The sequence below is a fragment of the Dermacentor albipictus genome, chromosome 9 (assembly GCF_038994185.2).
Source record: "Dermacentor albipictus isolate Rhodes 1998 colony chromosome 9, USDA_Dalb.pri_finalv2, whole genome shotgun sequence".
Classification (NCBI taxonomy): Eukaryota; Metazoa; Arthropoda; class Arachnida; order Ixodida; family Ixodidae; genus Dermacentor; species Dermacentor albipictus.
Window position 1 is genome coordinate 61,399,109 of NC_091829.1, and position 13,257 is coordinate 61,412,365.

A 13,257-nucleotide genomic window follows, 5' to 3' on the forward strand; every position below is an offset into this window, starting at 1 on the left:
GCCTTTTATTTATTATGGGTCAAAAATTTGACAGTCCGGCATTATGGCATCGAAATTCAAGCGCATATACGCCTGTATTTCTTTATCAATAATAAAGGAAAGGGTTTGCTCACATTTCTTCGCGTTGAACGGACACCCTTGTAAATAAGCAATGTTGCCACAAAACCATGTACGTGTGGTTTCCCGGTTTTGTTTATGTCTTGCGAGCAACGTACACGCACGTGTCTTATGATATTTTGAGGAGTATCATTACGTCTGCGCGAACTGGAAATGTATCTGTGGTTGACAGTTAGCTCCGTCTGTTTGCCTAATTTGCATTTCCGTGTCCTTCTCATTCTGTGCTAAAAGAATATATAAAAACCCACGCAGCTATCTTCGTCGATTAAAGCGCTGACAAATCATTCAGCTAACCAGCGTATGTCTCCTAATGCTATTCATATACTTGCAACGGCCGTTCTAGCGTGCCTTTAACCACGCATAAGCAGTGGCGATGTCTAGGCGTCCGAAACAGAGTGAAAGCTAAAAACGATTTAAGAGAAAGCAAGTAATAATAGAAAATAACAGCGCATTCGAAAGACAGTGTTCAAGTTATTTAATGAATGTCTCGCGAGTGCGCAGGCTTACGCTTTCATCCTCTTTGCCGTACGCTAAATTGACTGTACTCTTTTCGTTTTCTTGTTTAAGTGAAGTGCTACGTCTTCCAGGGGTAAATTGGTGCCCATGAAACAATTAGGGAGTATATATAACGTAAACAATTTCATTTCAAGAAGTCTATCTCTCAAAGTGGATGCAGTCTGTCCCTAGTCTGCGAGGGGGTGCTGCGGTCGAGGGTAGGGTAGTCGTGCGTTCTCGATGTTGGTGTTAACTAGCTCTTGTTCCACCCTCCTTGCGTGGCCAGCGGGCGCGTTTGACATCGTTAACACGTGAACAAGTGGTCACTATCAACAGCTTAAGTGCATTGAGACCATCGAGTTACTAACGATGGCCTCTAGACTAAGCACCTTTTCTTCGTTTTTTTTTTTCAAAATATTGGAAGTTGCTTCGTGCCAAGCTGCAGCAGAGAAGGCTACATGGCTTGTGATTGGTGTTCTATCGCTGCTACTGGACGCTTGACACGTAGATGCACCGAATCTTTGTTCAGGCATTTCATAACATGCGAATGGAGAGCAGATTCCAGGTTCGGTACCCTGCGGCCCATTTGGAGTTTTTTAAGATGAACGCTTCAATGTCGTAAACCTTTTTATTACACTCGCTACAGGGAGCACTGATCTTCTAAAAAAATAGATTGCTGTGCTATCTGAATCACCAGACCGAAAAAAATTCTGTTCAATCAATCAATCAATATTTATTTTTGACAAAGCAAATACAAGATGGGTATAAGTACACATTCGGAGGTCCCGAAGTAGCAACTGTCGGGGGGACCTCCTAACAAAACATGAAAAGGGGATATTAGGATCGTGGCAAACAGTGAGTCATGTCATATATTATACAGTTTCTACATCGGAAATAAACGATAAGATAGAAAAAAAAGCTGTTAACAATATCACAAGTATATTCACAGAGTTAAAAAGAAGAAAAATAATTGAAGAAATCTTAAAAATAGCATGCAACAATTCAAACGAGGATAAATGGCACGTAAAGCTAACAACGAGGAGAAGTATCAATTAAGGCAAGATTTAGTAACTCGGTAATTGAAAAGTACATTGCGTAATGGTAAAGTGAACAACATCTAATTAATTCTAGGTTTGTTAAATTATGCTACGCCTCAGATAAAGTGTTCATGAAATGCTCTTTTGTTCTACGCTTGAATGATAATAATGTAGATGTCTTCATGTCAGATGGTATAGAATTCCAAACAGAAGTGCCTGAAAACGCGACGGTAAATTTCCCATAGTTAGTTCTTGCTTTATGAAGAAGAAGATTGAGTTGTGCTGAAAATCGTGTGTTGTTGCGACTAAAACCTGGAATATTAAACTCGGTATTTATAAGTCGAAACATGAGTAGCGACAGCTTATGATCGAATAACATGCGTAAAGGTAAAACATTTAGGGAACGGAATATTGGAGCTGAGGGAGATGTATGCGCTTGGAATGCAATTAATCGTAATGCCTGCTTTTGCAAAACTTCTAACTGATGAAGATGTGTGGTATATGTATTACCCCAAGATGACAGGCAGTATGAGAGATGACTGTGTATATACGCGTAATATAAAGACATGAGAATAGTTCGCTGAAAAAAAGAGCGAGTTTTTATTATGGTGTGAATACCAAATGAGATTTTTTGAATAAGTGATTGAATATGGCACTGGAACTTTAGGTTTTCATCTAGTACTACACCAAGAAATTTAGTGGACGTGGATCTTGCAAATACATTATTATTTAGAGACACTACAATAGAGTAAATGTGCAAAGTTTTTGAAGAATGGAATACCATAAATGTTGTCTTAGATGGGCACCAACTTTCATGAAATATGGAATTAAACGACTGCTGCAGACATTCAGAGAATTATCCAGTAACGCGTAACCGTTCTTTGGCTGCAATCTTATTTCGCTTTTGTTTTCTTAGTTTTCGTAACTTATGAGTGTAACCTACCCACCGACTTTCCTATGTCTAAGAATGCTTGCGCATTAGTGGAGAATTCTCAGAATTTCGGTAGCATTTGGTGTTGCTTATCATCTCTGTTCTGCATAGTTTACATCGTGCTGCATACTGAAACACTCGGATTGGAACCGGTTCATCAAGCCATGTTTCGCAAATAGCCAATACATCTGCTTAGTTGAGAAATGTGTTGTGTTCAATGTCTGTAGAGTGACCACTAAGTGATTGGATGTTGGAGAAAACTAGCGAAACCCACCTTTTTCTTTGGCCTCAGCTACGCACTGTACACTGTCTGAAGTCTCACTTTCTTCAACCCTTGCATTTCTGAAACGAGAATTCTGTCATCGCGCTTCCCTTTGTGTGATGCAATGTGTAAACGTCCTTGACATTTGTGAGATAGAGGCCTTATGAGGTGGTTGCTATTGAAGGGACTACAAGCTCAAGCCTTAAGGGCGTGTATCAGTCTTCCGAAGTATGAATCTACAGCGGCAACGATTTTCATAGCGCGAGATCACCCAGTATCAACGTAATTGGCAACCGACGCTCTCAGGGCGCATATTCGGCATGTTGCCTGACTACCGACTACGTTCTCACCATCTCGCCGCCTCACCTGCAGAAAGTCCCCACACAACTTTCAGTCGTATAATTGTTGCCACCCGTACCTCGTTGCCATCGAACTACATGCCTGCAGGAAGGCCATCCTCACCATCACGGTGCATGCAGAAACCAGAAATACGACTCACCATCCTAGGAATCACGAAGAAAGCTAACATGCCGTCGTTTGCTCTAAAGCAGGCCACATTAGGACTTTTACATGAGGTGCACAGTGGCCGCGTACACGTTTACATCGATGGCTCAGTCACACCTGCAAGTTCAGCTGCCGCCGTGGTGATACCAACGAGGTCCGTCAAAATACAACTAAATACGGCACATGTATCATCAACGAAAGCTGCTGAACCGGTGACCATGCCTGCGGCTCTTCAATTTATTCAGGAGGAACCACCCCATACATGGTCAACCTTCTGCGATTCCAAGGCGGCCCTGCACACTGTACTCTCAGCACTGCGCCATGGATCACATTAGCAGCTCGTCGCAGAGATCACTACCGCGTGGTTGACGACGGACAGGATATAATATATCAGTGATAGCCTAGTCACTGTGGCATACACGGCAATGATCGAGCAGACGATGCTGCTCGATTTACCCATCACAGCGGCAACTGCATTGCCATTACTCTTTCGGGAGCCGACGCTGCCAAAAAAAAAAAGCTTTACACACTTGCGCGTGACCTAACATTACCTCAGTGGAATTCATCAGAGTTTAGAAGTACACGCCTTCATACCCTGCACCCTAATTTACAGCTCCCCATTCCGCCCAACCTTAGACGACCTAACTGCACCCTTCTAGTCCATCTGTGGCTTCGAGTCGCATCTTCAAATGCACACTCATTCTTATCGGAATGGCCAACTGCCCCATTTGTGAATTCTACGGGCGCAATGAAACAATCGCGCACCTTCTTTGTGAGTGCCCTCGTTTCAACCCGCAAATAGCAGTCCTCTCAGCCACCCTTTCGCATTTCGATGGGGGCGAAATGCGAAAACACCCGTGTACTTAGATTTAGGTGCACGTTGAAGAACCCCAGGTGGTCGAAATTTCTGGAGTCCTCCACTACGGCGTTCCTCATAATCAGAAAGTAGTTTTGGCACGTAAAACCCCATAATTTATTAGCAACCTGGCTTCAGTAACCACGGCTTGGCACGTGTTCTTCATTCGTAGCGCAGGACAGGGATAAACACAGAAACCGGACAAACGTATCTCATGTCCGCAAGCGGTAGTATAACTCGAAGCACAGCCCTAGTAGGCATTCACGCACATCGAAAGACAGTTAAGGGTGAAGCCCTGCAATTGTGGTATTCTTGTTTCTAAGCTGAAGCTTTTGAGGCGAACAATCCCGGACTTCGCTGCTGATTGTGGCTGCTGCTGTGTTACCGAAAAGGTGCGCGCTTCACGTCGCTTCACACGCATGCGCAGTGCAGTTTCCATTACGCCGCAAGTACACGGATGAACCGAGAAAAAAAAATAGCCTTTGGCCTGTAATTGGGGTCTTATACTACTCCATGTACACACATGTCCTTACACAATGCCCACTTGTGTACTGGATGGGCATAATATTGTGTTACTTTACTAATTTTTAACCGCTTTTAAATGCTTGCGATGAACATTTGCTGCCACCGAAAAAACAAACCGTTAGCGAAGATAACCTCTATGGCCCTCGAAGAGTACGCGCGTGCGTGGCGCCAAACACATCTTAGCAGTTACAGCTGATCGGAGGGCGTATGCTTTGATTTTCAACATCGTAAATGTAGCCACACAACATAAATCTCAATGAAGCGCCCATACCTGAGACGCACAAGTTGAAAATAAAAGAAAATTTAATGTGCGCTTGTGTACTTCGGAAATGCATGCTTCGTCTCAAAAGGTAAGCTCTTCCTGGAAGGGCCCCTCACTTGACAAGGAGGTGAAAGCCACCATTTCGGCAGTAACAACGAAGATTACTGGAAGGACAATGTTTACTACAGGGGAATTTCGTTGTTATAGCTTTCCTACGATGAATCAACGTGAATATAGAGCACCTAGCTATACGGCCCGAGCAAGCTCCTCCTCTGAGCGAACTCGGAAAGCTGTCTCACCGAAGTGGGCATTTAGTGAGACAATCGTTTTGTTCTTACCGCAAAATGGCCTCATTGAAGAATGTTCACTAAATGTGATTGTAGATCCACTTCTTGAGGCCAATGTAAAGAATTCCGGCGTGTAGTCAACTTCGATGCTCTCTCAGCTTTAGTTGCCGCAACTTCCTTGTCATTTCGGCAATAGACATGCACTTACTTACAAATTTTCTTCAGCAGCTGCGTCTGTCACGCATTAAACTTGTGCCGCAAGATACCCGTTCCTAAATGTGGTCCTGTCTACATGGTTCCGACATCAAGATTTTGCAATTCCATTCAGGATTCTCCCTTTGGTGATTAGGCGAGATTAAAATTGTCTCATAGAATAATGTGGTGATGCAGACACGTGGCAAACGACCATTCCTGGCGCAGAATTTTTGCAATTCACGCAGCAGTGCCTCGTGGATCACGACGCAAATTGACGGCAGGGTCTCTCGTACCAGAAATGAAAAATTCCGGCAGCCACTATTCATAATACTTTCCGGAGCGATAATGGTGACCGCGCTAACGTGGTGCCAGCTGGTGACACGTGCAGCGGGAAATACACGGGGGTTGTTTGTAGGTAAAATATTTCATTTTATTGAAGTAACGTCGCTTGCTCGTTCGGGTGACCTATCGTTTATGTTCATTAATTAATGTTCGTTCCAGTGCGGTGAGACGAGTCTGAGGTGTCTGAGCCGCATGACGACTGCAAGCGGCCTTGGAGTGCTTACGCGTTTGTTCCTCGAACTCGGTTGGGTGGAAAAGATTTTTGGTGGGCGGCATTATGCCAAGAAACAGTACTGTAGCATTACGTCAAGTCAAGTACAGCCAGGCCTAACGCCGTTGTGTAAAATCTGTCCATGAGAAAGACTATTATCAGTCGAGAGTGGATGTCTAGAGGGTATGTTTCAAGCGTTAAGTGATTCCGCGACGTTTCATCGTCCCCTCGGGCACTATCTGACGCTTGGCGATAGCGGTCCTACGTCTCGCAGGAAAACCGTGATATACTGAATAAGAAGAGAAAAGGCAAAGAAAGAAGCATTGGCTAGCTTCAGCTGTTTATTTTCGCAACACTGTTGCTCCTTCATACCGCACGGATGTAATCCTCATCGGAGCACAAAAACGCGCACCGCATTAAACCAAGGCGAAAGCCATCAAGCTATGACACTGACGCAGCTTGTGCAACGCAAACGAATTTCTCGCATCGCCTTTACTATCTACCACGCTCCTGCCATGTATATGCACGCTCTGAACTACCGCCTGCCGCAGCGTGAAAGCAGCAACAACAGCACAGTGTAAATGTCTAAGAAAAAAACGAAAATTCTCGTTGAAGGTCAAGGACCGCACATCACGGAAGTCCTAATTGCGCAATAGCTTCGTCAAATGTCAACTAACTCGTGTTCAAGAATAAGTTCTACCTTTACAGAATATGATGCGCGGTGGTACAAGAGGCGGCTGGAAAGCACACCTACATATTTCTATACTGCTCCACTTCTAGGCGCAAACACGCATTTGGCCCAGATTCAGGCCAGGGGACATTCTTACCCATAAGAAAAATCGGCTTATGGTACCGCGCATCCGCACTGAGCGCCCAGAACAAACGCGAACAAATAACGCTATCGGCACTTCGAGTTTTACGATAAAATGACATCGCATTTCTTGCTAAAACGAGACGATACATTGCGCCACTAACTTGACACTAAAGTGCAAATATTTGAATGATAACAGAGGCACCCCGATTACCCTTGCTATCTTTCCGCCAAATCATGTAAACGAGCTAACCCTCAGTTCCAAAATGAAGAAGCGTTTCTGTGACGATATTATTACTTTTTGCGATGCTCTTGTCAATGTGAAGCACCCAGCTTGCAGGGGAGAAATTGTTGCTTTTGTAAGGACCCGTGATAGTGTATAATAGGTATACCAGTTAAATTAGCCTAACAAGTGTACGATTATCAGATGCGACCATTATGCTGACTCTTTGGCTCTATTCAAATGAAGCAAATAGTTCTTTAGGCCCGACGAGGGATGTTTCCTTCGTTCTGCTATCCCCAAATTCCGGTCGTGGCCTCGCCACCCCATATCAATAAGGGGCTGCAGTTGCTTCGGAGTTCCCGCGCTTCTTTGGTGACGAACACTCATCCGTCGTGCTTAGCCGAAAGCTCAGTCAGGCATCGCACAGTGGGCACAGCCTAGCGTCCGGGCCGGCGATGCCGCCACATTCGTAAACTGCGTCTCATTCTGACCGCGACTATCACCGTAGTCGTTATATAAGATACGCTGATGTGTGCTCCAAACCTTGTAGATTTGTGTCATGCAATATTTATTCAAATATGTGATACAGCGTACCAAGCGTAAGCGCTTTATCACGTTCCGAATATGATGCCACAGGATGAAGGAGACGGAAGCAGAAACGAGCCGAGTCAGCAGCCGAGCCAGTTTTCGCTGTGCTCTCAATATCGATCCAAATAAGTCGCGAAGCTTGGAACGAAAAGCGTGCCATAACCTATCGCCAGAGATATCAGTTTGTAGTGCACGATTGAAGTGCGAAGGTGAGGAGGTGGGGGAGGAGGGGGTGAGGGACATACACTGCAACTAGAAAACAGATGTGAGAACAGTTGAAAATTTTTTCATCACAGTACTGTCATACAAGTAAATATTGCGTTTCAAATATTTTTGCTGTACCGTACTGTGTGCTGGCCATAATACTTTTCACTAACTGAAGTATGTTTTGACTGGTCAATTATAATGGTTGCATTATTCTACAGGAATGAAAGTGAAGTTGCTTTTGAAACCTCTGTGACGTTGGAATTTGTTTCCTATTTGCTCACATTCCTAAGGAACCGACTGGAGCAATCGCCGCCAATAAAACCTAATTATGTTCACATTAAGACATACGCAACTCCCATAGTTAAATGGTAAAGCTGGCGCTTCAGCTGAGGCGAATTCGAAGCTCGCGTCAGCCTTACAAGGAAGATAATGGCTGGCGTAGCGGTCGAAATACCAGACACTAAAGGAATTCAAACATTCGCTCCAAGGAGCATCACATATTGACGTCACTGCCATTTTCGGTTGTGACCTCACGTTTTACTTTTCGTGTTTCGCTTGTGGTTAGATGCCCCCCTCCCCTCCTCCCGATGCGTAGATGGCGACGGTTGCAACGAGCCGCCATTTTCTTGACATCTGGGCTTCTATAGAATCTTCGCCAACGCACTTGCACCAACCTTGGTGCTCTCGCCGTATGCGCATTCAAGGCCACTTTTCTCACCGTCGTTTGAATCAAAAGCTGGAGAGGCGTGATTTGCTCGCGCATTCATTGCAGAGTGAAAATAATGGTGGTATAAAAGCATTGCCACCACATATAACAATAAATATTTCTGAGAACAAATCGAGCGAAGATGAGACGTTGGTCGTTTGAAGCTATTCGTTGAAATCGTGCTGGCTGTGGCGCGCCGTTTTTCTTGGCAGCCGCTTTCCGATGCTGCATTAGGAATACAGCATAGGGAGCATCAACACGCGATTTGAACACGCTTATGGTTCAGACAGTCCTTAGTTACTTCCACCGGGCGCATGCGCTGAAAAAGCTAACTAAATAAAGCTTTTCATTTATTCATTATTTCATGGCGGCAATCATGTCTGTTTTTGTTGCGTCAGGAACCACACTGCAGGCACGATCTGTCACGATATCGCAGCAGTGCGGTGGGCAATTTTGAAAGTGTTAAGATGGCGACACAGATTCTGGCGGCAACGGACGCGGCATTTGCAAGGCATACCGGCTTGGTTATTCATAGGATTAGCTTCACTACTTCGGTTTAGGCGTTGTCACGGCGCTATACATAAATGGTATGACCCTGTGTGGTCGACGTGTCAAAAAAGGTATTCTGGTGTCTGGAACATTGGGATGTGTCGGCGAGTCAACAAAAAATTATAAAGGAAAGAAAAGAAAGCGAAACTGAAAAAAAAGAAAAAAACGGAGGAACAAATTGAAGAGTCACCGCAGAAAAATCGGGAGGGGGCAGGTGCACATGGGAAAAAAGATCGAATGGTTGATATCTGCGAATTGAGGCTGAATATAATATGAAATTGATTGTAATGGGAGAAGCAAGGAAGAAATGGAAGTGGACAATTAGTTGACATTAATAATGGAGCTTAGATGGTGACATGACGAGTTTTATCGATTTGATGATAAGAATTTCTGGGGTAAGTTACAGCTTTTGGCGATTCTAAGCTGCGACGTGCCGAATTTATTCCTGTCCAGGGCAGGCATTGAAACTTGTGAGAGATGATTCGGCATATTTACTAAAGGAAGTTGAATGGAAATTAGTTTGTAATATATAGATTCTGGATTCATCGAATGTATGGCCATGTTCATTCAAGTGGTTGGCTACTGCTTCAAATAAATTTTGTTTTGTATCTGCGCTATGGCCGTGGAGTCTTGTATCAATTGTTTGCTCAGTCTCATATTCCAGTCTAATGTATTGTACGTCACAATTGGCACATTCTAGACAATAAACTACGCTGCTTGAGGCGCAGGGGAAACTCGAAGCTACATTGTGTAATTAGATGCAGTAGTATTAGGGTGGATATGTTTCCATAGGGAACATATCCTTTGGAAACATGTTTCCATGTTTCCTAGGGCCGCCACCGGGACCCGATGTAGGCTTCGTCTTTGTTCTTAACTGGGCATGTTCAGGAATGTCCTTGAAATTAGTGTTGCGTCTATAGGGTACCCGTGGGGGGTGGGGAGGGCTAAATTCCTGGTTACTGGTGTGAATTGCACTTGCAGGGTGTATACGGTCACAACAAAGCACCTCTACGAGATGTCACGTTGTCCTAACGGTAATCAACACAGCAGCAAGAACTGAGTCGAGATATACTTTTTATTCGCCGTAACAGAACTAACAAAACAGATTATTCTCGTGCAGAAAGATAGTGCCGGGAACATGGGCCGACTATCCAAAACGTGGTTTGTGCCTAATCAGCGTCGGCTATTCCCACGTGATTTGTCGAAGATTGCAGCGTCATCGCTGGCGCTCGCACGCCTTTAGGAATAAACATCTCTATTGGCGTCGCGCGTACAATTTCATTGCCAAAGAACATCAAAAATATTCGACGAGAAAGTTCGAAAATGTTCTGATACATGAAGGCCCGTCATGCACTGAGCAGTAACTTAAGATTTGTTAGCTGTTCAAACGGGTTGAAAGTAAAGAGATATACATGTACGCTTGTCAATATGCATACCTGCATCTTACTTGACATGTCATTGCTCGCACGGAGGCGTTTGTCAAATAAGACTAAGATTTTACAGCTTTAAATGAAGAGCAGGCCGAGTCAAAACATGCAACTTCCGAGTGAATAAAAACTGCAGCTTAAGACTGACAAAGGTTCTACCAAGATAAAACAATATATAAAGATTTTGTACACCGAGAGCATGTCATATAGGGAAGCTCCAAACCATCTGAGTTTAAAAGTCTCGCTACTGTCAACAGCGGAATTTATGCTAGTGAACAAATATTTCAGTAAGTATACGAGAGTCAAAGAGAACGAAAGTACTCAATGCATTGAAAAAAATTACAGGAAATAAATGTTCCTATGCATACTCTGCGGCAGTATAATTCCGTAAAAGCCACTGTAAGTATTTTCTGCTGAAGGCAACATGGCTGAAGAACCTGAAATAATGACAGAGATTGCTTTTGAGTTAACAAAAAAACAGCCCTACTTTTTAAATGGTTCCTCATGATAGATGTTTTCTTCTATTCAAACAACAGAAACACCAATAGGATTGTAAGCGAAGATAGTTTTCTAGCACACTGTACATAACGGTTCCACAAAGCACTTCTCCATCTAAACGAGGTGTTAAGAATCATGCGCGGACACTTCAAGCTTCTAATTACACAAAAATACGCACTCGTAGCCCATCAAGCTTTGTCTTAACATGAGATTCCTTAAGCTACGCTAGCGAACAACACATTTTTTCAAACAGTGAGCGCTGACCAGGACCTGCTGTGTACTTCGACGTTGGAGAACGATAAAATTGCGGCGACGACGTCTTGTCTCGTAATTTCTAAAAAGCAGTGTTTTGCTGAGCCGTTTCAAATGTCAAAAGAAGCCGGTCTCTGCACATGGTTTAGTTAGTTAGTTGCTCACGCCTGTGAAGGAACGTCAGCGTGGTTTCTCTGTACGGTGTCCCTCTCGCGTTATTATGCGAAAACCGCGGGCGATTGACCTAACTTGCGTACCACTCGGAATATTACGGCTGCTCAGCCCTATGCGTAGCGAGGTGTGTGATCAGTTGAGCTTAGTCTTCAAATGAATTTCCACATAGGTAGCAGCTATTACTGTGACACAGATATTCATCGACGGTTGCTTTCTCTGCAAAATGGAATCCACAATGCGTACACTAATGCGGTGTTTTATCCCCGTGCATGCTTTGGTGGTGATGACTTAGTCCTGAGTTGTCCGGAAAAGATAAATTACACATATCGCAAACCAAAGCTCCGTATCTACCATTCAAGGTGAGATGACGCTTGAGACTTTCTTTTGCTTTGAATGCTCTAGTACATATAAAGCACACATGGGGTCTCTCGTCCGAGTGCGTGAGCTGGTGTTTACGAAGAGTCGATCGTTGCGAGAATGATTTATCACATGTTTCGCATTTGTAGGGTCTCTCGCCTACATGGATGCGCTTATGGACATCTAGATTAGAAGAACGCCGAAACATTTTATCACATATTTCGCATTTGTATGGTCTCTCGTCCGTGTGTGTGCGGTAATGTCGAACAAGATGATCAGACCGGTAGAACTGTTTACCACAGCTTTCGCATTTGTGGTTTTTGCGAGAACGTTTGCGGCAATGTTCTGCAAGCTTCGACTGCTTCAGAGATGATTCACCAGATGCTTTGTAGATATTGGCTGTGTCACCCGTGGGTTCCATGGGATACCCGTGTAATGCACTCCTTCCGCTGGGAACATTGCCACAGACACCGCCGAACTCTTGCAGTTCTCTTCCTCCGGTTCCAGTAGCATTCCTGCAACTAGACGTACAAAGGAGCTCAAAATGGCCGATTCTACTTACGGGAGGAAAAGAAAAGTTAGCCAACACACAGGTTGAAAAAAATATCGCGCGTTAGTGGTTAAGCTACTTGCTGAACCTAATTGCTAACTTGCGGCATTTTATCTGTTATCTGCATTCTGGTCTATAGACTGGCAGAAATTAAACACTGGTGCATTTGATTGTTGGTGTTGCTAAACTTCAAGATGAGAACATTCTTCGTTCGAGTAGCATGCAATACAAATCCATGCTTTAATATTGCATCATGCATAACCTACATAAAGCAAGTGCAGGTAAGCGGAAATACCTGGCATGAAACTAAGCTGGTCAAGACATTCTAAATGCACGTGCGTCTTCAACACGCTCAAAAGGAGCATTCAGGGATAACTGCTAAAATGTTCCCCTGCAAGTGAGGCATTCGGCATCGGAAATTACTGTTTTGCAGCAGCTAAAATGCGTCCGCGTTTTCAGGACGCCTTTATTTAAGGAAGAGTAAAAAAAGCAGTGCGAATTATACACTTCTCTAACATGTGAAAGCGAAAGCTTGCTACACCTGTGGTAGTGCATTAAGGTATGGGATCGGAGGGATCAGCCTTCTTGCAAGACATAACGATCCACTGTGAGAATAAATGCATGGCACAGTAGGCGAGCATGGGCGTGGTACCGCCACGGAGTCGGCAAAGGTGATTTGCTGCTGGGCATTCTTCAGTTTCTCTAGTAGACTCGCCTAGGGACGATGACGGTATTAAATGCATACTGTTTTCGAGATTGAGGACAGAGGGTCCCGATTTGAACTGACACATTTAACTTGCTCCTGCACTGGCGAAATCGAGCCAAGCACATTGACATCACTTTCACCATTTGTTTCTTGCTCTCTCACCGGACAGAAAGAAAGAAAGCACT

At 44.1% G+C, this 13,257-nt stretch overlaps 1 protein-coding gene and 1 long non-coding RNA gene across 4 annotated transcripts in view; one reads left to right on the forward strand and one right to left on the reverse strand.

Annotated features, from left to right (window-relative positions):
• LOC135919788 (uncharacterized) overlaps positions 1-13,257 on the forward strand; it is a 379,293-nt gene that overhangs the window by 344,747 nt on the left and 21,289 nt on the right. The gene's annotated exons all lie outside the window — the stretch shown is intronic.
• LOC139050003 (zinc finger protein 501-like) overlaps positions 10,166-13,257 on the reverse strand; it is a 36,297-nt gene continuing 33,205 nt past the window's right edge. For all 3 annotated transcript variants that reach the window (XM_070526060.1, XM_070526059.1, XM_070526061.1), the window contains one exon: positions 10,166-12,337. In XM_070526060.1, the coding sequence (XP_070382161.1) occupies positions 11,704-12,337 (634 nt within the window). In that variant the 3' untranslated portion in view covers positions 10,166-11,703. The remainder of the gene's footprint in view (positions 12,338-13,257) is intronic.